At 40.5% G+C, this 27611-nt stretch overlaps 1 protein-coding gene across 5 annotated transcripts in view; it reads left to right on the plus strand.

Moving 5' to 3' along the window:
• The first annotated feature begins 5232 nt into the window (after positions 1-5232).
• dpy19l3 (dpy-19 like C-mannosyltransferase 3) overlaps positions 5233-27611 on the plus strand; it is a 50382-nt gene continuing 28003 nt past the window's right edge. Inside the window, exons 1-10 of one of the 5 annotated variants that reach the window (XM_072380986.1) lie at positions 5233-5407; positions 5946-6095; positions 7193-7320; positions 16208-16298; positions 20634-20755; positions 21135-21280; positions 22340-22463; positions 24355-24489; positions 25922-26053; positions 27380-27481. In XM_072380986.1, coding sequence (XP_072237087.1) covers positions 5978-6095; positions 7193-7320; positions 16208-16298; positions 20634-20755; positions 21135-21280; positions 22340-22463; positions 24355-24489; positions 25922-26053; positions 27380-27481 — 1098 coding nt within the window. In that variant the 5' untranslated portion in view covers positions 5233-5407; positions 5946-5977. Of the gene's footprint in view, positions 6096-7192; positions 7321-14070; positions 14624-16207; positions 16299-20633; positions 20756-21134; positions 21281-22339; positions 22464-24354; positions 24490-25921; positions 26054-27379; positions 27482-27611 lie in introns of those variants that run through there. The other 4 variants (XM_072380988.1, XM_072380987.1, XM_072380985.1 and 1 more) reach the window with 4 other exon arrangements.

A 27611-nucleotide genomic window follows, 5' to 3' on the forward strand; every position in this document is an offset into this window, starting at 1 on the left:
GAGTAAGAAATGTCTTGTCTTTGGTTGTTTGTGTGGGATAACAGTCAAAATGTTTCATTATTTCATTAAACATATATTGTATTTTGCTTAATGGTTACTGTTTGTATCATCTTTACAGAAGAAATCAAACAACACTTTAACAGTATTTAGACACAACAAAGTCATTTGTTTTCATCTGGAGTAAAATCACAGAAAGGAGCTGAAATGCCAGTTTGAGGTTAACTTAAAGGTTGAGCGGAACTGTCAGCTGAAGTTCTGAAATAAAAACATGTTACAGCTCAAGTGTAAGAACTGAAAGCTGGAGTCAACTGAAGGATAAACCCTGAATGGGTGGCGGGCAGATAAAAGGATGCACAGATCTGTCATCGGACACTGAAAGCATCTGAAATGTCAGGCCTAAGATGCTGTGTGTATGAAACTCCTGCCATCTCTGAGATATGGTTAAACCTGCAGAAGTCTTCCCTGGCACAGAACTCAAAACGAAATTGATAGGAGGGAACTCTTAGTTGATTGGAAAAGATTGCAGGGATATATGAAAGTTCTTTTTGCTTTTCATGTGCTTGATCCCACATTTGGTGGACAGCCTGATGTCTAGTCTTCATTTACCCTTCCAACCCATAAAAGGTCTGACTTCAGAAGCATCATCTTCACTTGATAAAAGGCTTGAGTTGCACCAGAAAGATAAGGGACAGATGCAGTAAAAACATTTTGTTACAGTGACACCTAGCAGTGAGTGGAGAGTCAGCTGTTGAAGTTTATGTTAGGAGGGAAAAGGGCAAACCTAAAGATTTGAGCAGTTTTGACATGGGACAAACTGTGGGCACATGCATGGCTCATGGCATCTCAACAGCTGCAGCTCTTGTGGGATGATTCTGATCCACTAACTGATCCAAAGAAGAAAGAAATGGGGAATAAGTGAAAGGCTCGTGTCTTGTTTTGATTAACTAAGTTTTCTCTAACATTACATGGATAGCCAGGTCTGTGAGTGCTATGTAACTGGGGAAGACCAGGATGCATTGTGGGAAGAAGGCATGCTGACTGGGGCCAGAGTGATGCTTTGGGCAATTCAGTTCAGTTTTCTTTTAATAACGCAAAATCTAAACAAATATCATCTCAAGGCACTTCGAACATATAGTCCAATGCATGCCAATTATAACCCCATTCATTGTAAAATAATAATAATATAATCAAATTCATTACATTACAAATCAGTCTTAATTCATAAAATGCCAATTTAAAAGATAAATAAAAAGGTGCCTTGCTAAGGAAACCAACAGATTGCTTTGAAACTTCTCTTCAATTCAATCCCCATCCTGAGGAAGCACAAGGAAAGAAAAACTCTCTTTAAAGAATCATCTAATAAATGTGTTGATTTTACCTCTAAATTCCCCAGACTTCAACGTAATTGAGCATCTTTGGGACATTATGAACAGACCCAATTGAAGGCTTCACCTCAAAGCTCACAGGACTTAAGAGATCTACTGCTGACAGCATGGTACCACGCATCACAGCATGTCTTCAGAGGTCAGGAGGATCTGCTGGGGTGGAAAATGTGGCACCTATTTGGACGGTGGTTATAATGCTACGACTGCTCAGTGTATTGTGATTAACGTGCTCTAGACACGTGCAGCTCATGTATGAAATCATGTTATAAAACTCAATTGTATTTGAATGTAAAACTAGTTTTTGCCCATTATTTCTTTACACAGCATTACCAGGTTTTGTCTTTGACAAGGCTTTGAATTTTTTTACTGAACACATTTGGTTGCATTGTTCTGCAAGAATATTTGCAAGGTTAACATTTAATTGAATCTGGTGGACAGATGAGGGGGACGAATTCAAATGCAGTTAAGGCTGAGCTTTTATAAGCTCTCCTGAAAAAAGTAGTTGAAATTCAGTTGAGATTTACACCTACTGAATTCAAAGAAAGAAATAATCTCTCCCACTAGCAAGTGCCTTCCATTACTTCAGACGCGCACACACACACACATCTTCTGAGAGAAAGAAAAAAAGTCTGTCTCTGTAATCCCTTTTACTTTTACATGAGACCCTGACCACCAAGCAAGAAGAAGTCATCCCCTATTCATTTCATTACAGGATCAAGTTTTCTACCTAAACCTTTTAAGGGCTCACCATGAAAGTGGGGAAAAAGGAAAGAAATGAGGCAAAATAAGAAACAAGGGTGAATAAAGGCAGATACTCCAGATTAAACATCAGTTTGCTTTCCAACTTAATAGTTAATTCCCGGATTTTCTTTCTCTGTGAACCATATTTTGTGTTACACTGAGTAAAAAAAGATGAGGATTTTCAATTCCAAACTGGCCAAACGGAGTCCAATTGGACACAGTGGGAGAGGGACGAGGGTTATCTTTAATAGGCCTTCTTCCTGCAGTCTGACTCCTGAGCTTGGGATAAGAAGCCTTTAAGAAAGGAAAGGAGGGAGGGGGGAGAATTTGGACTTTGTTCCAAAAAAAAAAAACTGGTCCAAGAGCTACAAGACCAAAGTCAGAGAGGATGATCAAAAACAAGTTATTTCTCTTCTCCAATAATCCATCTCTCCTACAAGAGTCCAGCCAATTTATTTTCTTAAATCTCTTTGATGATCTTCAGGTCTTTCATGCCAGCCCATGCACTTACCCACTCTCTTCTCCATCTGAATCCCCTCAGTATTCTTCCACTTGACCAGTTTACTGTCTTAAGGGTGCTCAAGACAGAATGGTTTGTGGATGTTGTTGACTGATTGGCTTAATCTCTGTGTAGTGGTTTTGTTTCTATGGACAACAAAAACTGTCTCCGTTGATGACAAATAACTTTAACTATGGTTCGATGAAGGCAGATATTTCACTGATAATTTCATGTAAAAAGAAAACCGCAGACTGAAATTACAGTTTAGTTGGTGATAAAAAAGCACATGGATAAGATGGCTTCTGGAATAGTGTTCTACTTGCATGATACATCAAATCTTTCAGGATCAAAGTCATTCATATATTTGTTTGTAAATCAAAGCCAGACGCAAGGAAGAAGGAAAGAGGCCGAAGAGGATCAGCACAGATTCTGACGAATGGAAGAGCCTGAACATGGCTGGAGCTGAAGCTGCAGCCTGAAATGTCTGCAGTGTGCAAACCAAAAGAAGAACGGCGCAGGTTTAGAGAGGCGGCATGGTGATCCAAGGAAAATACATTTGAAAGAAAAGTTGGCAGAAAATGTTAATTGAGTGTATTTGTAAGTAAAAAAGTATTCATTGAATAAAACGTAAATTGTTACCTAGTATGTAATATATTTAAAGTTAATTATGACAAGCATGTCAGAAAAATAAAGAAATAAATAGAGAATTTTGAAGAAGTGAAGAAAGAGCAGGATAACTATACATCATGATCATGTTGTAGACCTGAATGTCTTCATGAAAAACTTTGTTTGAGCGTATTTCATTGACAGCATTTAGAGATAAGACAGCGGTGCCATGTTCTTCATATCATGTGAAACAGGTCTGTGTTGTAATCCAACTCCCTGCTGCAAAGTAAATATGCTCCTGTCCCTAAACTATCACCACAGAGCAGCTGCTTAAACAATCAATTTAAGCCAGATAGAATGAATGTCATTAAGGTATCATCTCTTCTGACAGCCCTTTCAAGAAATTCAACACAACCCTCAAGACAAGATAAATGTGGACAGAACATACAATAGAATAGAAATTCATGAGTGATGCATCATTAATTGCTGGCTGGTAGTGTGCTTGCAACTTCAAGTACAAATAGCTCTTATTTTCCAATCCCTTTAGGGTAACAAGGCATTAAACCAATAAATGTTCTCACAAAGATAGCCATACAGACATGTATCTTTGGGCGAAAGAGTCGGGCACAAAATCCATGTAAGGGTGTCTTGGTGGAGCATCCACTTTGTGGTTGTTGTCGGCACATACAACGCCAAAACTACCTCCACCAACTTTACAAAGCTTAACCTCTGGAAGACTTACTTTTCACAAAGTTGGTTTCAATTTCAGCTGCACACAAACACCTAAAGTTGCGGATTGTTGACAAATGAAAACCTGAATAGTGAGTGGAGAAACACAAAAAAGAAGATGCTTCCACACGTGCACTGTGTGGAAACATTAAGAAATAATATCCTCTAATAAAAATGCAGAACAGGTCAGGGTAATTCAGACTCTGTGAAGATGGTAAGAGGAAGAAATATGTGAGACTTTGACAGATGGGAATGGATGGAAGGAGCTTTAGTCACAGTTCTAACTGGCAGGTGTTCAAATAGAGAGACATCTGCATTTACAGTAGCTCTTTAAAGTATTCACTCCTTCTGACTTTTTTTCTGGCATCTCTCCTCAAATTTGGCAATTCTGGTAATTGGGGTTTATGCTTCCTCATGACAAAATAGAAGCAGCTCCATTCCAGCTTGATGGGTTCCATTGGTGTACAGCCTTCTTTAAGTCCCACCACATATTCTCAGTCAGACTGAGGTTTGGGCTTTCACACCAATCAAGTTTTGCTTTAGCACTGTGGTTGGAGTCATGCAGAATGATGAATTTAATTTTACTTACAGGTTTTCATGCCATCACAGAGCTCTCTGGTGGGGGTGCTGTTTTGGGGGGGGGGGGGGGGGGGGGGGGGTGGTAATAGGTTTGTGCCATCAGTGGAGTTTGTCTTGAAGGTTTAAAAGTTCAGTTTTAGTCTCATCTCACCAGAGTACCTTCATCCACATGTTTGGATTGGAAGAGACTCTGATAAGGTCTGTCGTGGGCCTGTATTTGACTTATACAAACTTTTTTTTCTTTATTTTTTGTATTTTACAGTTCTTCAGTTTCATCTCACCAATTTGGAATATTTTGTATAGGTCCAAAAATTCCAAAAACATCAATTTCACTGGTTGTAATGCAAAAACATTCTATTAATCCCACTGTTTGGTACAAAGCAAGCAGATCACCCCAGTTGTGATTTGTGATTGGGGAAAAAAAACAATCGTTTTGAGAGTTTGAGCAAGTTGTGATAGTTTTCAAAAGTCTAGTTCCTCTTATACATTAATACATACTACTCTTAAAGGCAGATGTAGTCAACCTGCAGGTTGCACTTTAGACGCAAGACCGCAGATGAGTAAACATGTTCTGATAGTTTGCCCAACCCTTCTATAAAGTGAATTTCCTCCTCAACACAGCCTTTTGCATTTGAGACCACCGTGCTCTTTTATTTTGAAGGTACATCTTCTTGTTTTCCGGTCTTGTCCTTCAGTTAAACTCAGTGCGGCAGAAGCTGACCGATGGTTTTGGGCAGGCGGGGAGAAAAGAGGAGAGAAAAATAAAAGAACGAGGGAGATAGGGAGACGTAGAGAAGGAGGGAGAGAGGGGGAGGTAGAGGAGAGCTGTCGGACCATCTTACCAGCCGCTGCTGTAGCCTAGAGGAGGGTGAGGCTTATAAATGTACCGTTGACTCAAATCGTTTACGTCTTTGTTGCTGTGAGACGGACAGAAAGTCTGGCGTCCATAACAGGAGCGCGTCTACATGTAAAATGCACATTCATTCATATGAGAATGCATTTGTGTGCGCGTGCTACACAATAGGAGTTTAAACCTACCTACTTTGTCGGGTTCTGTGCCTCTCTAATCGCATCACTACTAGTATCCCCTGTGATATTTTGCACGGAACATGCTGTCATGTTTTGCGAACCATGTCATCCACGGCGGAATTAATGGGATTTTTCCGGTAATCTGGTGTCGATAGGCGGATTTTAATGTTCCACAATCTAGCTGCAACGTGACCAGGAAACCCCGCTGCAAGCAGGCCTATCCATCCCATTTATCTGGGCTGAACTGAATCAGAGGCTACAGATAGCGAAGGCAAGCAAACAGCGGTGCACATCGCTGTTTGCTTTGGCTCAGATCGCAGTAACGTTTCTGCGCACGCTGTGCATTAATCATTCATTGTATCTGTGTGGATACTCAGACACTCTCGCTGGCAGGTGGCAGCCTCTCAACATGACAACTCTGCGTCAGAGGAAGGGCAGCAAGGGGAAGGAGGCATCCCCAGCTGCTGAAGTTCAGTCCCTGCAGTCCAACTGTTGCACCCATCAGCATCCAGAGAGGATCTTGCAGGGTGAGTGAGCCACCCTGCCACCCAGTGGATGCCATCATTTATGGGTTGCCATAGTGGCCACATTAAGCAACCTCTGACCATGGGGTAGAGGACACCAGGAAACCACACACTCATGCTCTCAGATTCACACCGTACAGCTTCAGATGCAGCTCCATGGCCAGTGTTCTGTACCAAACTTTAACCTACTCAGGATGCACAGGTTCATCAGGAGCTCTCAGTGCTGTGTTGTAAATGACACAGCTGGTTAAAGCCTGCACTTTCTGTGCTGCCACACTTTGCTTGTGTTGCATCTAAGGCACAATAATCAAGCATTCTGTCAGGCTTATTTTTGTTCAATTTCACAGAGTTAAGATTTGAATTAGTGTCCCATTATGCAGGTTTTCCAACGAGCTACAAGCTGGTGTCCTAACAGCTGCTCTTTTAATACAGCAAATAAACTGACTGTTCCTTTAGGAAAATCATAAAGTCTCCCAATTAGCCTCACAGAGGCCAGTATCCTCCATAAATGCTAGTTATTTGTGATGACAGTGAAACCCGTTCCCCATACACCTATCCAGAGTGGAATTAGTGAGTGAGGACTGTGTCTATCCACGTATACAACAGACAGGCCAACTCTCACATGCCTCACACAGTGATAGCAAAGAGAGCAGAAAAAGAGCCAAAGCCTCTTTTCCTCACTCTTGCACTGGTATTTTTGTCATGTTTCATATGTGCGTCTGAGTGCAACTAGTGCCTTCTAGAAGAGCGTGTGCTGTCATCTCCATATTTAAATCAAATGGAGCCTCTTCCATCGCTGTGGAAGCTGCCTTTTCATTCCACTCTCTAACCAGTGTGGTTGCTCTGAGCAGTTTTATTTCTGATATTGTTGGAAAACAACTTGCCAAAGAAAGTCATTCTGCTCCTGCATAGCCTGACCTTTAGCCAGCATGCTCAGTGCTCAGATCCTGAAACCAAACCATCACTGATGGTTTTTACACCCGCGTTCTTCTCTGTGACTCGCAGAGTTTTTTCTGTGCAAAAGCCCTGTGAATTAAGCCATGTTTTGTGTTCTAAATGTTGCTCTGTAGCAACGTGTTTACGTGTTTATGTCCTTGCAGGTGATTGGTCATGGGGGGCTATAATCTGGACATCGATCGGCTGCTCTGTTTCCGTTGGTCTTGGCTTGCTGTGCTGCATCTATGTGGCTACACTACACGAGAACGACCTGTGGTTCTCCAACATCAAGGTAAGAGCATTAACCGTTAGAGCCTTAAGTTGAGGAGTTTTTCTCATTGTTCTTGGCATCACCCAGTCGCTGAGTGGGGAGTTTAAGCGTTCATCCTCCCGTTCTGTTCTCTCACATTTCCTGTCTGTCAACACTGAGCAGTGAACAAAGCAGCGGTGTTGCAGTTTGGTTTCGGCCAGGACAGATGGCTTGTAAATTCATGTTTGGTAGTTCAAAGTCTCTTCACTTTATGGAAGCACCAAGATGTGGAGCCATTTATTGCAGCACAGTTAGTTTCAGGCTTTCTGTGTTGATTTCCAATTACAAGATGTCAGAAAGGCATTTGATGGCATCGTTGGAAAAAGCACATGTAAATAGTGAAATATTACTTTAACTCAGTGTTTCTCAATTCCAGTCCTCATGACCCATATTTTCCTCATGACCCTGCGTGGGTTCGATGTTTCCCTCCTCCACCACACCTGATTCAAATGATCAGCTCGTCATCAAGCTCTGCAGTGATTAATTTGAATCAGGTGTGGTGGAGGAGGGAAACATCAAAAACATGCAGGGCAGTAGGTCATCAGGACTGGAAGTGAGAAACGCTGCTTTAACTAGTTTATTTTATGGACAGTGTCATGGTGCATATTACTTCATAGACACTCTTTTAGGGGCATTGTTAATTATATTACTAACACATGATTTCCCAATTTATCAAGTTGGATGTCTGGGGAAAGGTCTATCGCTGTCTATTGCTGCGGCTGCGGCTGCCTGCTGCCTGCTGCCTGCAGTGTAACTGGTGATATTTGTGTTCTCCAGTATTTCCTCACTCACATGGAAATCCTTCTGGTTGGAAATTCAAACCGAACTGTTTGCCTGGATGGCAAAGCAAAGTTTTTTGATGAGGTGTACTTTTAAATATCTCAAACCATTTCGTCATGTTTATTTGTTTCTCTTTGGAAACGTGGAAAGCGGACTTGCTGATCAGCTGGTGGGAAATATAACGGATAGAATCCAATTCAGCCAGCGTGAGGAAAAGAACAAAATAGAGGCATATCATGTATTATATGTTGCATTTCCTTCAAATTAAATGCTGTCAACATCATATTAGTCAACTTTCTGTGTTGTTTTTAAACAAGCTGAGACACTTTCACAACTCACCAGGTTGTTAAGACATTTTTTGATAAACTCAGCTTCAGCAGTGGAGACCTTTCATCTGTTCTCGATTATTTCTATGAAAGGTGAATGTCAGTTTGTTATAACAGTGAGACGGGACCGTATGGCAGCTGGAATAAGGATTTTCTCAAAGTAAACTGCAAGCAGCTTCCTGCAAGCAGCTTTTTGAACCATGTGTTCGTTTGCCAGTTTGCGTGTCTGTTTCAGAGCTTTTTCCAGGGTACACGACTCATAACTATTCCTGATAGATACCGTGGTAATAAATATGTGGTTTACACAAATATGAAATGTGACTTCGACTCCAAAGAGAGCAGCACATTGTTAGTTCTGTAAATTGTCTATTAATTTCCAAATCTGAATCGGTAAAACAGTTACCGACAAAAAAAGCAACAAAAAAAAAGCAAAGTGTTGCGTTTCATGTCAATTTAAGATGCTTGGTTGGCACATGAACTACTTCAGTTACTGCTTTTGTCTCAACACAGATGTGCTTAATGTGAAAGGTTTGTAGGAGAATTGCTAAACCCGTAAATGTGAGGCCACAGCGATGTTACGGCAGGTCTGTTATGACAGTAAAATCCCCTCGATAGCGCTCTGTTCTCTTTGTCACACTTAGAGCAACAAGGTGTTTCACATGAGAGCTTTGTGGAGAAGAGTTAGCTAAATTAGTTAAAGTAACTGAGGGTTAAAAAAAACCGGCAAAACAGGGGACATATTTTCAAGTCGCACTGGTGCTCCTGCTTATAAAATGTAACCTCACTGTTTCCAAATGTAGTCATAGTATAAAGCCCTGCTGTTTGCAAGGCTTTAAAACTTTTACAACTGGTGCATGTTAGCAAATATTTGTGTTGAGTAAGTAGGTCACCATCCAGTGCCAAATCCTCACTTTATCTACATTTATGTGCTGCTGCCTCTATGTCACTACCAATTTAGGACAAGTATTTCCTCTGAGTTTTTGTCAGTAATAAGATCTGTTCATCGTGAAAACACATGGATGCTTTTATCTTTCATATGCCATAAGCAGAGATGACCGAATTGATCTATTTAGCAAATTTTTTAAGGTTATCCAAGATTTTGACATCCATGTGCAAGATTCATTAATTTACAAATGGAAAGTGTTACCTGGTTTGAACATTTGGCTAAAAGAATGCAGACATTTTCTGCTCATCTCTACAGACAACAAAGCTTCAACAAAAGTTCTGATCTTACATATTCATTCATCTGTTTTCTTGTTAAAATGACTTGAAAACATGTCCTTAACACTTCATCATGAAAAGGGATGATAGTTTTTCCATGCACTGTACAAGACCGTACTTTAGGCCTGTTGAATGAACCACTTGCATTTTGAACCACTTTGATCATGAGATTAATTGCACAGAGCCTTTCAGAGTTTGTGTAGTGTTGTGCATTGTGCCCCGTTACACATGATGTCCTTGGAAAACCCCTCCCTCTGGGTTTCAAAATGGAGACATAATGTAAACAAGGACTTTGAGTGTTTGGTGTTCTGCTTTTTTGTTTGTTTGTCTTGTTGCATTATTTGGATTAGTTATGTCAGAATGCAATAGCGAAATGCTTTTATTTTCCAAGGAAATATTGCAGAATCCATGCACTGAAAACTATGCAACATACATTTCAGACAATTTAGTGCAGTAGGAATACTAATAAAAATGTTAGTGCAGGTGTGAAATCTTTAAACCTTGGTTTTATTGAAAAGGAAATATTTTTGGTGGACATAATGAACACGCATTGTTGATCTTGACAACATCTTGACCTACTGAGACTCTCAAAAGGTGACGTCAAACTACACAAATCTACTATCAAATCTGAAAATGTATCTGCATTCCAATTTATTGATTCAAAAGTATGTTCAACAGTGTTAAATATCTTAGGTATGTAGTACATAGGATGGTATTTTGGATTTAGGCTTAAAAAACTGTAAGTAATGCTATCATTAGCTTCAAGTGTTAGCAGCTAGCCATATAATGCTAACTTGTACTCTCTTAAGGAAGTTGCTAAAGTTATGCAGTAAAATGTTAATTCACAAGACCACTAAACTTGTAAATTTCATGTAAAATGTGTTAGTGAGCATGTACTTTGACTTTTACAGTCAAGATTTGGTATCTTTTCTTTGCAGCAGAGAGAAAAAAAGATTTTTTAAAAAATGTATCTGAAAACAAAATATATAATGGACGAACATCATTTATAGTTTATGGTACAAATAAAATATGTCTATACTGATACTTGCTAGTTTGAGTGTGCAAATGTGTTTACACTGACAAGTTTGTTCAGTGCAGTGGGTGTACTTGAGTGGCGTATTCAAAGTTAAAAAGATGAATTAGGAATGCTGTAAACCTCTCATCTTCAATTTAGTCTGGAACGGTACACAAACCCACGTTTCAGCCAGACAGCAGCATATACGGGAACTTTATCTTTGCCCCAGTCCATTTTTTGATGAAAACACCTCAGTTTAGAGTGTCAGAGATGTTGTGAGTTCCGATGGCTATGCTAATGCTAGCTAACTACTGTACTTCAGAGCCCTGTTTGATATGCCTTGACAAACCTTGTTGGAAATTGGCAGTATATGAATAACATTGAACTGCAATAAACAGATACATTTAAATAATGCCCATGAACAAATAATGATCATGACAAAGTATTAAAGTCAGCAATACAGTTTCAGCTTAAGAAATGCTCAAAGGCACACTTCCTCTCCCTGTTTTTTCTTTTTTGACATTGATGACACATCCACCTTTTTTACCCTCTTACAGCATCATGTTTCCCTTTTAAAGTTATTTTAAATGAGACTTTACCTTTAAATTAAAGAAAGGTGTTGTTTTTAATTGGGATGAAGGAGTTAATAGACTTCTGTGATGGACTGGCGACCTGTCCAGGGTGTACCCCGCCTTTCGCCCGATGACTGCTGGGATAGGCTCCAGCCCACCCGCTACCCGATTAACGGACTGTCGGTATAGAAAATGGATGGAGTTAATTGACTTTAATTTAAGCTTGTTAAGCTAATGCATATGCAAATTGATATTAACGAGGCTGAAGACTTAACTGTTCAGATTTCTCTGTGTCTTCTGGAAAGTTGGAGTTTCACAGTTTGGTGGGAGCTGTTGTCTGACCATTAAAAAGAACACAAAATCTGCTGAATCCAAACAGGTTCTGATAAATCAGTACTGACAACAACGGTAAAGACACGTCAAGTACATATTGCTTCACATTTTGAAGCATTATCCTAATCACAGAATGGAGTTTATTTTCAGTATTGAACTGAAGAGAGAAGAATCAAGCATAACTATCAATTTATTTAAACTGTAGGTTGCTTGCATTGTCAGCCAGGTGCTCAATCTGTTTCGTACGTGAGCGTGAAATGCATCTTAAGCACATAGATGCATGGTGCACAGGATCATTTGTGAGCTTTTGTCAAAGTGAGGCAAGACAGCAGTTTTGGTTCATTTCAAGGGAATCTAAATGGACACAGTTTGTGGTCATGCACTGCCTTTACTGTTGTGTGTGTGTGAGGGGATGGAGACCACTGTTAAAGACTTCTGCTAACACTGTCGAAGCCTCAGTCAAAGACAAAAAAATATTTTTGATTGCAGGTACTGTCAAACACTTTAAAACTAGTGCCTCTTGCGTAATCTGTCCAAGAAGCTGTACTAATACAACTCACTCATTCCTTTCAAAGAAGCTCACCAAACTCAATTCCAATGAAGTTGGGATATTGTGCAATATACACAATGTTCCAGCTTTTTTGGAATTGGGGTTTGTGTATCAGACAATTTTTGAGAAGTTTTGCTTTTTTGTTTTCTTCATTCTACCAAAACACAACACCAGCACTATCAAATCTATCCTCTTTTGCTTCAGTTTAAAAAACTGCCAGCTCAGTCGGGTGAAAGGTCAGAGGTGTTACTGGGTGCTCACACCAAAAGCGACAAAATCGCCTGGCAGCGACTGAAGCGACCGAAGCTATGTCTTTCCGATAGCAGGCATATATAATAATCCAGCTATACATGGGTTCCCTCTTTCATCATGGATCACATGGGCAGCCTTCTTTGTGTTGCATCTGCATATTTGCGATGGAAACGCAGGGCCCGTTGCCGTCGGTCCATCTGGGTCCATAACGTCCTGAGAAGCTCTGGGAAACCAGAGACTGCAATAATTAATTTCTCCTCCATTGTTTTCCTCTCTTTATGCCTTTTCCCACTCTTTTCCTCTCCAGCACACAGGGAAAATTAATGGCAGCTGGTCGCCGCAGTCCCTCAGGTCGCTTTTTGTGCGATTGCCCAGTTAGTCCGGACATGCTTAGTAAATGTTACTTTATCCAGATCACCCAGAAAAAAAAACACTCGGACTTTTCCAAGCCGAAGAACACGGTGTATTGTACAGCTAATACACTGCTCAGGTTGCTGGTTCTGTCTTTGAAATGCTTGCTATTGTTTCCTCTGCCAGTTGGGACGTATTTAATTTCCTGTCCTTAGAGATCCACTGTCTCGCACTTAACTCTACCGCTTAATGCCTCAGACACACACATAGCCTGGAAAGTGTCTACTTGTCAAGTAGGATGGAAAGGACTGTGAAACATGGTGGAAAGTAACTTGTGAAATCTGTAATCCTTCCTGTGTGGTGTTGGTACTTTGCAGCTGCTGCTGTCTGACCTGACCACTGACGCTATCAGCGGGTTGGCAGTTTGTGTAGAAGCTGTTGTTCATCAGGAGGCGGACGGGCTGCTTGTAATAATCTCACATTCCTCATGCTCTGTGTTATTGAGGTAATGTCCGACAGTGCTTTATTATCACCACTACACTTGGAGGCAGATGGCCAGCTGGCTCAGTCTGTTCTCTTAAATTCATCAGGTGTGAGGTCATGTCCATATCTGCCCCACTGCCTTGCTGGGTTTATTTCAGGCGTGCACTGAAAGCTTTACACTAGTTCAAGAGCCTCTAACTCTCTGACAAATATTCCACACGTTTTCCGAATGATGTTCCAACATGTTCCCTCAGTGTTCCCCACCCCCATCTCATCTTATTCTTTTCCTGTATGCATGCGTGTTTTTATAGACAAGAGGTCACCGGTAGTCAACTCTTTTTTTCCTCTCTCTCTCTCTCTGGCTGCTCCAGTTATCCACAGGCTGTACTGTTGTTCACAGACCTACTGTGGCTCCGTCAGTCTTTTTATTTGCTTTCGTCCTCCTACTTAGTGGATGATCCACAAAGAAGCCTGATCAAATTCATGGAATTCAGGGACTTGCCCATATTCATGCCTTGGAAGATAATGAAGTAGCGGGAAGACTAAGCAGTGCCTGCCCTGGATGGACCTATCCTTGGATCCCTCAAACACCTCATCACAGGGATTGGACTTATTCAAAGAGTCATAAAGAGGACATGCTAACAAAGAAATGGGAAGAAGTGAACTGTTGTTTTCTGAGAAGTCCACCAGCTTTTAGTGTTAGTGGGATTTTGTCCATGAGGCCTTTTCTCTTTGACCTTAATATAAACTGGGGATTAGTCTTCTTCTAATAATTATTGGTGAAAAGCCAATACTTGTTTTGCCTCGGGCAAAGAGGATTGGGATGGAAACTGCCTGCTTATTCCCTCAGAGATAGCTTTTAGAATTTGTCCTTTGGCAAGCAACTTGAAGCAATTATAAAGCTTTTAATTTATTTGGAGTGACTTCAAGAAAAGAAAAACACACCACTTTGACATTTATTTCATTAATGGATTTGGATAACTTCTACAGATTAACCCAGGGGCATGCTGGCTATCTACCTGGATATAGCTCATCAAAGGATTCAAGAATTTATTGATAATCTCTGTTTCCCCAAGGGATGGAGTTTCGTAAGAGAGTTAAGTTGAACCAGCTACAGCTTAATTCTGGGCTTTCACAAGATGGACCAGCTGTTGGGAGATGCAACAGCAGCATGATGTTGGGGCCAGAAAGGTCTGCTGGGTTACAGGAGGGGGTCAGAGGGGGAGTTTCTCAGCTTGGACTGTCCGGTACTTTTTCCTATTCAGACATTCTGCCCTGGTGGCCTTGGCAACAGTGTGTTTCTATGGCAGCAGGGCTGTTACTTTCAGGACTGCTGGCTGTGACTCAGGCCTGGTGTGTCAACGCTATACACGAGAATCTGCTGTGGTTCTCTCAGCTCACGGTAGGAGTTATGACTTGAATTATTGATAATGACACGGTTTGAACATTTAATAAACCAAGCACATTAGAGATGAGCTCTGACACATAGTCACTGAGTTCAAAGGCTTCAGTCAGCAAATGAAGCGTTCAACTGTCCAATCTCAGCCCACAGCGGGAGCTCCTGCTCCATAGCTTGTAAGCCGACCTGTTTCTGTTCACGTGTCACTGCCACAGCGTCGGGGGTTGTGGAACTGAGTGAGAGCTAAAAATCCTCATCAGACGAGAAGTAATGGAAGCTTGTGTTGATGCAGAATCAGCTATGTTGGGTTGATTACTGTTTCTGCTCTGCAGGAATGCTTTGTATTTTTGTATAAATTAAATATATACCTACACTGAATAATGATTTGGTCGTGATTGAGGGTGAGAATGATTTAAGTCAGACCTCCTTTATTTACTATAGTGCTGTTTATGATAATGGCAGCATAACCACAGTAACAGCATTGATATGATGCAGTTTGGGATTAGGTGCAAAGCATTTCATGATGTTTCATCTAAATAATTATATAAAAAAAAATCTAATAAATGTCAGGGTCCTGTTTTTCCTATGAGCAGATTTGGGGAATGAATGTATTTTTATTGTGTTAAGTTGCCAGAATTAAGAGACATCTTCTAAAGAATCCTCAAACAAGTGCAAATGATATCTTCAAAAAACAAGAGAACATAGGTGGAAATATGCTGTGAGGTTGCTGAGGCCATTAAACGTGAAAGATGTACATCATCCTACTGTAACGGATGCAGCAAAGTCAGTTAATGAGTCGGTCAAACACACCCACAGTGGATGCCCTCTCCATGCTCACAGGAGGAGGAAGTTTATGTTTATATAAATGTTTTGTGTCATGGTGGATTTGTGGCTTTTTCAGCTGAATTGTTTAGTTTAAAATCTGAATAGCTTAGTCCTTTCCATTAGTCATATCCCTGAATTGGTGTATCAGCTCCTTTAGTGGAAATAGCTCGGACAACATTCATTACTTGCTTTTCGTGGTCTTTTTATGTGAGCTTGGATAATAATCATCAAAGTTATTATTGGAAAAATATCAGAAACTGCATAGAAGTAATACCCAGAAATGTGCTTTGGTTTTTAACAAGCACCAGATTCTGAGAACATGTGGACGTTATTCATCAGTGGAGGGACAATAGTACTGCAGAAACAATTTGATGAACTTTAGTTTAATCATAAAACTGATTTATCAAAGAAATTAGCTGCTGTTTTCAAAGAATGTCCCTTTTTTTCTCCTGATTACTGTTGCAGTAAGTGAAAGTGATGGATGAATGTTTGACTCAACGTACTGCAGCTGGTGGTTCACTGTTTGCCTCTTTCTTCCTACACTGCAGTAGAACAGTAATCATGCATGGCAAACAGGATGCCTCCTGGGAAGACATTCCCCAGAGCTGAGTAACCTGTCTGATTGTAACTGTTGAGGATTAGCAGGGCATTAGCTGCAGTCCTCCTTTTTTCTGTCATGTCTTGCCAGGATATCTGTTTTCCATATTACACAGAACAGAGGTGCTTGGTTTCATATAACCAGATTCCCCTTTTTGCTTTCAGGAAGTGGAGCGGGAGATCTCCTTTCGGACAGAGTGTGGACTGTACTACTCTTACTACAAGCAAATGTTGCAGGCCCCATCCATACAAGAAGGTATGCACCAAGTTACTGTGGATATTCCTCAGCTCATTTTGTCCATGCTATAGTTTTTCATCCCCATTTAAAATACTTTTCTTTTGTATCCTAGAAACACTACACTTATTATAGCTGTGAGCAAAACTGATCAGGATGCGAGAAGTTTGAAAGCATTTAACCTTTTAGCATTTGGTGACCTCAATAAGCAAAGAAAACGCACCTTATATACAGCGTACAGCCTCACTATTGCAGGAGATATTACTCAACTTCTTCAACTTCTTTCTCATTCAGTGAGTGGGGATCTATGTTATGAGCTCCTCTGACAGCTCAGCCTCTCAGCTTTCCTTAAAGTCCTCTCCAATGCTGCAGAACTCACTCTGCTACGCTCATATTGGCAAAAACAAACAGAGCCTAAAAATGATCAGGCCTGCTAACTGTCAGTCCTTGAGCCCCAGAATCACGGGCTTACTGTGAGGTCGTATTGACTTTCTGTCCAGGGAAAGAGAGACGATCAGCTGGTAGCTACAGCCCCCTAACTGTGTGCATCAATTCTTATACATTTTGCGGCAAAACCAGCTGTTTCTGGGTCAAACTTGAGAGTGGGGGAGAGGGAAGTCACCACCTTGTGACAGAATCGTGTCTCTCAGAGGAATGCACTGCTGTGCCTTGCTTTTAGCCAGATGCGGGAGCTCTGTGACGTCTCATTTCTTGCTGTGCTGCTGAAAGTTGTTTGCCTGATTCTGGCACTCTTTGAATGAGAGTTAGCAGCCCTTATTATTTTATTACCTCATGAACATGGCTGTCAGTTTTGGTGGACCGCTCTCTTGTGGTTTTGCTGGACAAAGCTGTGGAGTCCCAGGAGCCGCAGCAATGAACTTCAGCTGGTGGAGGCGATCATGTGTCTTAAAATGAAAAGGACTTACTCGACATGCCTGCTTGCACTCAGTGTTTCTCAGATAAATGGAATTTTGTTGAAAAAAAAACAAGCCATTTATGGGTGAAATTTGTGAAACGGGACTCCCGACCTGTGTCCTCCCTGGTATTTCTGATGAAACTCTGCTCGTCTCCAGATAAACTGAATGCAACTCTACTGTAGTTTGACATCTCTGGGTAAGATGTAAGGGCTGTCTGACTCTGTCTTTCTGAGGCTGACGACAGTGCTCTGCACTTTCAAAGCAGAAATTCTCAGCCACAGTGTTCATTTCTGATTTTGCTTGTGAAATAACCCGTAAAAAAACAACCTGTGACTATGTTGAAAAAGTTCATTTTTAGCAGAGTTGCATTTGAAGTTGGAAGAGGTAATTGGGTCAATATCACAACATTAATTGTTTCAGAGACGATAACCAAAATGCACACTTGGTCACTGCAGTGCCAGCTATCAACACAGTCCAACAAAATCTAGCCTCTGAGTCATGGCAGGTATTGGGACTATGCCATGAGGCTTCATGTTTGTAGGTCTTCCGGTTTTTACCATAACGTTTTAGTGAAGAAAATCAACTGATGATAATAATAATAAGAATGTAAACTAAAGCAATATGGCTTCTGAAATGTCATTGCTTTCACGTCTAAAAGAAAATGTAAGAATCCAGGCGAAGTAGCAACAAAGGGTTGTGATCTTTTTCCGTGTCACACGTTTTATAGCAAAACTAACACATTGACCCTTGCCGGGAGCATGCAGCTGTAGCTTCTTTAGTGATATTATTTAGATTTTTACATGGCTGACTGTCCTTTCACAGGATTCTTATTTTAAAGAGATGGAATCAACTACAGGTCAGTCATGGGCTGCCTCCAACCAGCTAATGAAACTAGTAATCACTTCATTAACTGACCAAAGACACCAGCTGGTTCTCTCTTTTAACTTTTTAAAAAACTTTTTTTTCACATAATTTTGCCACCAGACCAAACCCTCCACATGCTGGACTTACGGAAATGAGTCTCATTACTTTTAGTTATTTTTATCATGCCAGCTTCCTTGTTGGAAACTGGCTTAATTTTCAACTAAGGCAAATAATTGATTTATGTTCGATCATCTGAGGAACTGGCTGACCTGCCTTGCTTTCGCACTCTCTGTTCACTTCCATTCCCGTCACAGGACACACTCGGGACGCATAAAGGAAAGGATGGAAAAATGAAGTGTCAGAAAGGAATGAAATAAATGACAAAAAACTGATAGGGAAGGGAAAAAGTGAGGAGGAAGGAAGACATCGATGATTAAAGAAAGAGAATGGAAGGATGCATCAGTCTCAGGAATAAGAGAGAAGGTATAAGGTAAAAGAGAGGGACTGGGAAGTGAGAATACAGTGGTGCTTCAAAGTTTAAGCCATTTTGAGTTTTTATTTTTATTTTTCCACATAAGTCTGGTATGTATAAGAGGACCAGATTTATTTTTCTCAACACAAAACAACAAAATGGGATAATACAGGATGATGTGGTAGAACCAGTGCACTGCAAAGAACAAATAAAAGATAATGCGAGAATAAATAAGTAATGACAACCACTTAAAGGACATTAAAAAAAGCCTCTCGTAATATACTGTCATGTGGAGAAAGGCAAATAGTGAAGAGTCTCAGTTAAACCAGCAGGAGCAAATGTTAAACGTGTATGCTGCATGTACCCAATGATATTATGAAGCAAGAGTGGAGCGAATTGCAGCGATTCAATCACAAGGGTTGAAACTATAGCAACACTTGTGAGTCTAAGCACAGGAGGGGAGCAAAAAGACCAGCCAGTGGGAGCTCCTCACACCTAAAGGCGCAGAGGAGATGCAGCAACAACAGATCAATTCCAAATATCTGCCTTCACCGGTTTGCTGGTGCTTCACACAGATAAGAACAGTGACCCGGTGAAAGTCAGTTCAACAAACTTGGGTTCGTTGAGGGAAGCCAGTCTTTGAAGAAGAAGTACCAGCACTTTACTTTACTTTGCTTTGCTGAAGCAGCGGCAGTGAGGTTACTTTAATGAGGTGTGGAACCCAAGTCCTGCTCTGTTCTCATACCATGTAAATGTCCGTGCTGTTAACAGAAAATTGTAATTCAGTGTCATTGAGAAATAAATGTATTTTTACTAATTTTTTCTTTGGTTGGCAGGATGCCTCGCTGAAATGCAGAAACACATTGGAAGTTTAAGTTAAAATCCTTATCTAATAGAACACATCTGTGATCTAATAAGATCTAGAATGTATATAATAGAAACACAATAATTATATCCTCAAAATTAATAGAAATTTGCACAGATGTATAATGATATAGTAGAAGGTCTCAAGGAATGTGGGAAAAGACATGGGGTGAAGTCAAAAGTACTTTTCAAAACCAAATTATTAAGATGAAATAGAATGGGTCATGTGTGGGTGGTAATGTTCACTTGTTTTTATAAAAAAAACAAAGTGGTGTTTAATGGTTTCACATGGATCAAGAACACAACAGTAATCAGGCTGGCAGATCTGAACCTGCAGCAGAAGCTCATCAGTCCTTATTTCACTCAAACTAAATGCATTGTTAGATATTGCATTACTTCCAGGTGAAGAAGCAAACTCTGATCACAAGCCACGATATGTTTTCATCTTTAGAGGTCATTCGGAGAACTGGACAGAAATGGCTGAAATATCCAGCAGGTTTGGTGTAACATTGATATTCAGCTGGAGTCATGTTTGTTCCAGCAAAAACAATCCCAATTTTCAGTTTTTATTCACTCCACCCTGACATCCAGGGGGGTGTCTGTGTCTTTAGCTGCTTAACCAGCTTCTCAGTTTGGTTGTTTTTCTCTGTGCTGCTTTGGCCAAAAATAGCTCTGATGAGAGTCGGAGACGACAGAAAAGTTGCAGGCAATCAAATCTAAACAGCAAGATTAGAGATGGTGACACTCTAAAGCAGAGAAGATCATTTTCTGTGGGCTCATCGCTATGAGTTGCACCTCTTACATATAAATCATCAGAAGACATGATTGTTTTAAATCATTTTCTGTCGTGGCTTTTAAAGCCTCTTCGGAAGAATTTTCTTCCCGGCAAAGATTGAAATTACAACTGCTTCACCTCAGAAGTTGTTTTTTGGAGACGACACAGCACAACTGTGCGGCCTTTTTGTTTGTTGAAAGGTTGAAAGTGCTGATGGATGTAGACATTTACTGTGCTCTAAGTAATTAGGAGAGATGTACTGTAGCCAGGAGAAGCTGTGGTGTTTTTCCTTTTACACTGTTAGTTTTCTTTGATAACACCATGCTCTGTAAGAGAGCCAAGCCAAACCCTTTCCTTTTTAACTGTCATAAAGCCAGTGATATTTACGTGTGTGTGTCACTCTACAGAAAGCGGTGAAGAAATATTGCCATTTCTTTATAAAGTGTGTTTATGTGTGCTTGTAGGGCTCTCAGAGTTGATCCATGACAACTTGACAGAATCGAAGAGGACCATTAATCTCCTACAGCGAATGAACATCTACCAGGAGGTTTTTCTCGGTGTTCTCTACAGATTGTTACCCATACAGGTAGCACAACATTTATTTGATCACTCTAGAAAAGATTACACCTATCTACAGTTGTAACAATTGTTTCTTTGATCATTCTTTTCTTTTTGACCAATAGATTAAAATGATATAGTTGTGTAAAGCAGTAGTTCACACTCTATTGCATTTATAGATTGTTTTGTATCTCTTTAAACCACCTAATTTACATCTAACTTTTATTTTTTGTCTGTCATACTATGGGAAAATGTTTCTCTATTGACGTAACGCCAGTTATTGAGCTCCATCAGCTATCTCACTATAAGACAAGAGTGCCTGATTCAGCTGCTTTTACTCATGACAACAATGGGTTTTCATTCACAGTGCCTAATAAACGCCTTTCTTTTGTGTGTGTGTGGTCCAGTCATATCTGGAGCCAGTGTATTTCTACATTTACACAGTGTTTTCCCTCCAAGCTGTGTATGTGATCGCTCTGTACCTCACAGCATGGCTCCTGTCTGGTTCTTGGCTTGCTGGTACGCTCGCTGGAGTTTGGTACATTCTTAACAGGTCAGTAATAACTGTATATTTCTGTTTAATCATGGTTTGGGGAGACAGCTGTGTCCTTTTCTGAAGGGGCAAAGTTTTTTTTTCATCAATGTTGCTAACTTGAACTTGGAACTATTACTCAATTCCCCCTTTTCAACCAGAGCGGTTCAGGGTTTATGATGAAGTCATGATGTCAGCTCTAAGTTGGTTCAATAATGAAACAGCTAGAGAGACATGACCTCTAATACAACCTCCCTCCAGTGTGTTCTGAATATCTGTAGAGGTGTGATACATCTTTACATGTCAGCATTTGTCCAAGTTTTGCAGCAACTGATGTGTAATTATCACCAGTAGACTTCATAGACCTTGTTTGAAACGGTTGATGTTGGTGAACGCTCTTTGAATTCTCTTTTATCAAGTACGCTTTTCCAAATGTTCACCAGTACATACCGAACACGGTGTCACCAAGTTGGCCCAGGTTTGCAAGAAAATAGGATTTATCACAAAGTGATAAATTAAGAAACCCAAATCGTGTTCATTTTCAATAACAAAGACGGACTGAGATGGGTTGTGGAAATGTAGAACATCGGAAGCGTACTGCATTAGCGGATGGTTGAAAGTGTGTGTGGAAAACGTGGAAAAATGGCTGCCCAGAGACAGAGAGAGAAAGGGAGAGAGAGGTCTGAAAGAGCTGCTTTTTAAAACTTTAACTCCTTTGGAGTTTTGGAAGGTTTGTGTTGCCTGGCATGTTGTTGAAAGGAAGCTGAAAGTCGAAGAAGAGTCAGAAATCCTGCTTGCCTTTTCTCTGCTGTTGGTTTGGATCAATAGATTTTTTGGTACCTTAAATTAAATTGTAAAATAGAGTCATCAAAAAAGTTTTACAACATCAGAAAACTTGAACTCAACTAATTTCACACATATGCCACATGAATTTATTTAAATACTAATAAGGGCACTTTGCATCACTTTGTTATGCTCGGTTGCTAGTTAAACATTTTCCACTATATCATTTTCAAAACTCATCACCGCTGTCTGCACATCTTTCCATCACTTAATTTTGCATTTGCTTCCTCCTTTCAGGGTCGATACCACTCGTGTGGAGTTCACCATCTCCCTCAGAGAGAACTGGTCTTTGCCCTTCTTTGCACTGCAGGTCACTGCTATCACTTGTTACCTCAGACCTCAGCTCACTGCCTTACAGCAGGTACAGTACACACACATTTCCACGTTAGAGCACAGCTATTGACCATCCTCATCTCACAGATTGGCCTTGACTTGGAACACCCAGCTGATTCTCTCAATAATCTACCATCTCAAAAAATACTTGCAGCACAGGTGAAATTATCCCTGTTCCTAAAGTCAGCAGACCTAAAACGCTGAATGATTTTAGACCGGTCGCCCTCACCTCTCTTTTGAAGAGATAATTTGAGATAATTGTTAAGTTGGAGCTTCTTGGGAGGACTGCACATGCACTTGATCCCATGCAATTTGCTTCCAGAGCCCACAGAGGCCCACTCCATCCAACCTCACATTTTAGCCATGAGGCATGTTGAGCACTTCCAGATAAGCCATAAGCTGGTGGGTTGGATTTTAAATTTTTTAACAGATGGAACACAGAAAGTCAAAGTGAATGCCATTTTATCTGAGTCGCTATGTTCCTCTACTGGCTCACCTCCGGGGCATGTTCTCTCTCCCTTACTTTTTATCCTTTAAACAGACATGTATCTATGAAAACGGGCACATTTTAGAATTGGCAGACAATACCGTCATTGTACGTTTGTTGCACAATAATGAATCCAGCCATGGTCCAGTCTTGGTGCGATCTTTCTTTCTTGGTGCTTAACACATCCAAAACAAAGGACATGATTATTGATTTTAGAACTCAGGCTCCAAACCGTAATCCCACAGTCATTAAGGGCCACTCTGTTGAATGTGCGGACAGTTACAAGTATCTTGGTATTGTCATTGATGACAAACTGACTTTTAACAAGGACTGCAAAGCAGTATGCAAGAGGGAACATCAGCGGCTGTTTTATCTTCGGAAACTTTTCCGTTTTAACATCGACAAAACCATGCTTTATCGTGCTTTTATTGAGTCACTGTTATCTCTTGCCTTGGTTTGGTAATCTGTCACTACTGGACAAGAATTCCCTGAACCAAACCATTAAATGGGCTGGGCGGCTAATTGGGAAGCCTCAACTCACCATGTCTTGTCTTTATGACACACAGTTACAACGTAAAGCCACGTGTTTTCTGAAAGACGACTCACACCCTTAGCGTGGTGAGTTGAAGCCCCTTCGCTCTGTGGTCTCTAAAGGAAGGACAAAAACGATACAGAAAGAGCTTTGTACCAGCAGCAATTGTAATGCTGAGCACTAAGGCCCAGACGTGAACAATCTTGTTCATACTGAACAACTGATGTTGAAGCACTTTCTAATTACTGCACTTTAATGATTGTATATGTTAGGATGGGTAGTGACCGAAAGAACAAGATCGCGAATACAAGCGGCCGAAATGGGTTTCCTCCGCAGGGTGTCTGGGCTCTCTCTTAGAGATAGGGTGAGAAGCTCAGTCATCCGGGAGGGGCTCGGAGTAGAACCGCTGCTCCTCCGCATTGAGAGGAGTCCGATGAGGTGGCTCGGGCATCTGGTTAGGATGCCCCCTGGACGCCTCCCTGGGGAGGTGTTCCGGGCACGTCCCACTGGGAGGAGACCCCGGGGGAGACCCAGGACACGTTGGAGAGACTATGTCTCTCGGCTGGCCTGGGAATGCCTTGGGGTCCCCCCGGAAGAGCTGGAGGAAGTGGCCGGGGACAGGGACGTCTGGGTTTCTCTGCTCAAGCTGCTGCCCCCGCGACCCGACCTCCCGGATAAGCGGCAGATGATGGATGGATGGATGTTAGGATGTGTGCTGTTGTTGTCTTGTCTGTCATGACGTATTTTACGTATCTGTCATTTTGTGTTGGGATGATGAATTTAGCAGTGCTATGGTACGGTACAAATAAAGAAATCTTGAACCTTGAAATGGAGTTGCAGTTCATGTGTGTCCTCCATGTGTGTGACCTCCATGTGTGTGTGTGTGTTTTCCCTCTACAGAAGGTGATGGTGTGGTTGATGTATGTGACGACATTCTGTTTCTGCTTGACGTGGCAGTTCAACCAGTTCATTCTACTCGTTCAGGCGCTCATCATTTACACCCTGGACTGTTTTGACCTTTTAACAACGACACAGGTATGTTCTACAAGTTCTGGATACTGAACTCCAACATGGCTCTCATTCACTTGAAATTTCCTGTGTCGTGCATCTTTTCTAAGTATTTCTTTCAGTCTTTTCTGTGATGTTAGACAATTATCTAATTTCAAGCTCTCACGGGTTGTTATTATATTGTGTATTGTGTTTTATGTACGATATCATACCTTATATTAATGTCTTTATCCCTTCAAGTAGCAGGATTTTGTAGTTTAAGGTAGATCTAAGTTTTTTTTTTTTTTTTATTCAATTTCAACGACTGATAATTCTCATACAGGACTATTTTTACTATTATTCACGTATTTGGCTTGATTTTCATCAGTTTACAGATTGATAAATCATAGAATTGTTTCAGTGGGTCTTATATACATTGTTTCGAAGTTTGATTTATGACACACATTTATTGATTTCCCATAAAAGTTTAAGGTTTTCTACTGAGGTGCAGTGGAGAAGATTCAGAGAGTGGCATTAAAAACGTCAGTTAAAGTACCTCAATGGCTCATTTTAAATTTGCACAGCACTTGAGCAAATGAGCTTAGCTACATTTCACCATTTGCAGCGAGACTTAGTCGCAGCACCAGCGAGTTGATTGTGTGCATATTTTGTAGATATCATGTCCAAAGCTGGGGAATGCATCAGAACATACTCCAGTCCCAGGGAATCTAACCGCAACAATACACTGTTTTTCGCTGTTTTTCTCTCTTGTCGTCAGTGGCGCGGTATGTTGCTGCTCAGATAGGTGGGCCATTGTTTGCTCAGATGTTTAACTATCCATCTCTCAAGCTTCTTCCAGTGCAGATGGAGGTGAATGGAATTTCACTGTTGATGTTGTACATCCAGTCGATGACTTTGAACTTGACTTGTGATTTAAACGTAAGCGACACATCCAACCTCTCAAGTAAACATAGCATTAGCCATCAACATCTTTTAAAGGGTGCCTGTACAACTCTTGCTGTTCACATTGTGTTCCAGTGTAAAAATTGGAAAGCTAGACTAAACCGACTTCCTCTAAGAAAGAGGAGAAAATGCTTTCTCTCTCTGAGGTTTTCCTGGAACTCGGTGTAACAAGAAACCTCCGTCTGTTGACCTCAGCCCTCATTTACTTCTACATTTTAAGAGGGTGTTATCACTTATTTAGGTATGTAGAGTTGCGCTCAAAATGATTCATTGCTGTGCCAGATTATGATTTATAGTGGATCTTTATTTGATCAATGGTTTTCTTCTGGCTTGACATTACTTTGCATTTTCGAGTGGCCCAGGAAAAGTCCCGAACTGAAACTCATTCTGAATGTGGAGGGGACTCGGGTCCAGAATAAATGTATTTAAAATATATTTAGTCGTATATTTCTTTGAGGGCTGACAGCGTTGCACATTACCCACCCAAACTGACCCATAAAACCGTGTGTTTATCTAGGTTACCACTCTATACCTTGTGCAAGTTTGTGGCTTGCTGAGCGTGTGGCTCCTTCAGTTCTGTAACTCCATGATTTTGGGATCATTGGTCCTGAGCTTCATCGTATCTGCACTCTTCATCAGACATTGCCAAGTAAGTTTGAAATTAACCTTAGATTCCTGCTCTAACAGGAATTAACAGGTAGTTGATTACAAGGGTTAATTTAGTTTGTCATTGCATATATTAATACATCTAACAAGTTGTACTTATTATTTTTACATGAAAGGGGCATCTGAAGTTAAAAGTATTAATCTTTGATAAGGACTTAACTGTAAGGGTTCGAGAGCATTACAAAATGTAGTAAGAAGAAAGCTGTATGAATTATTTTAAATGCACTGTATATGAAAACGAGCTATTTTGTTAAATTTACTCTCTCTTTGCCATAGTTAATAATGATAGTGATAGTAAATTTGTAGAGAAGATTAGGATACTAAAAATAGAATAAAATGTTAAATAAAACACATGTTGAATTAAAAACTGCTGTTGCAAATGAATGTCAACGGCCAGATGTTTGGATGCCAGCAGGTTTTTATGTTTTTATGTTACAATAATTAGTCAGAACCATCATCCAACAGCACGCCGCTTTTTGTTATTGTGATTTAGAAAGACTGATTATTAGGCCTGTGAACACGAGGGATTAATTGTTTGATCAAAATTATTTCTAATGACTAAATCAGTCCCCTGCATGTAAACAGTTAAGTGAAAATGTTTTCACTGTTTTCCATCAATAATTTCACAGTTTCGACTAACTGATTGAGTTGATGTCATATGTGTGACAGGCTTTTTGGTTAAAAAGAAAGTCTAAAAGGCACAAATATGAACAAACAGAGATTGACAAGGACAACAAAATCTTTAATCAGGACTATTTGTATGAAAATCGGCAACAGAAACTTTTTGAAGTATGAAAGCTTTGCTAACAGTGTAAGAAACCATGCCAACAGTTATGTGAATCGTCCATCTCAACAAAATAGATTCTATATTTAACCAGCAATACTTAACCTTCCTGCCTTGGTAAAAGGAAAGAGCTGCTTTAACCGAAACACAGAGATGTCCTTCTGTGAAGCAGCGGAGTGCTGTACGCTCTGCACATTATCTGTGTTGGAGTAACCACAGGTGTGTGACTGTGAAAACTAATTACTGTGCTGACTTATTAGCGTTTGGTAGATGTCACTCTGTGAGAAATTAAAAGTAGCTGCGTGCAAGATATTGAACATATTAAACATGCGGTGCCTTTTTACAAATACACATTTCCTACCTTTTACGAAACATTGAAAAAGATTTAGTTTGTTCATGCAAAGAGGTGAATGATGTTTGAAATAGAAACAGTATGATCGGTGTGTTATTTTCACATTCCAAAATGTAAAGTGCATTCAGACAATAACAGATGTATTGATGAATTATTGCTGTGTGCTCATGCAGTCTGGTCTGAAGACAGGGAGCCTGCTGGTGCGTCTGGGAAAAGCTATTCTCCACACTGCTTTGGTTCTCCTTCTCACCTTCACCATCAACTACCTGACCAAGGTGCTTCTTCTCTTCTGCCCTACCTCGTATACTTCCTTTCACTGTTTTTATCTTCCTCTCTCCTTCCCTCTCTTTTCTGTTTCTTGTCTGCTAACACTTATCATGTCCTCCTCTTTCTTCCACTGCAGCT

The sequence above is a fragment of the Leuresthes tenuis genome, unplaced genomic scaffold (assembly GCF_036924035.1).
Source record: "Leuresthes tenuis unplaced genomic scaffold, fLeuTen1.0.hap1 SCAF_2, whole genome shotgun sequence".
Lineage (NCBI taxonomy): Eukaryota > Metazoa > Chordata > Actinopteri > Atheriniformes > Atherinopsidae > Leuresthes > Leuresthes tenuis.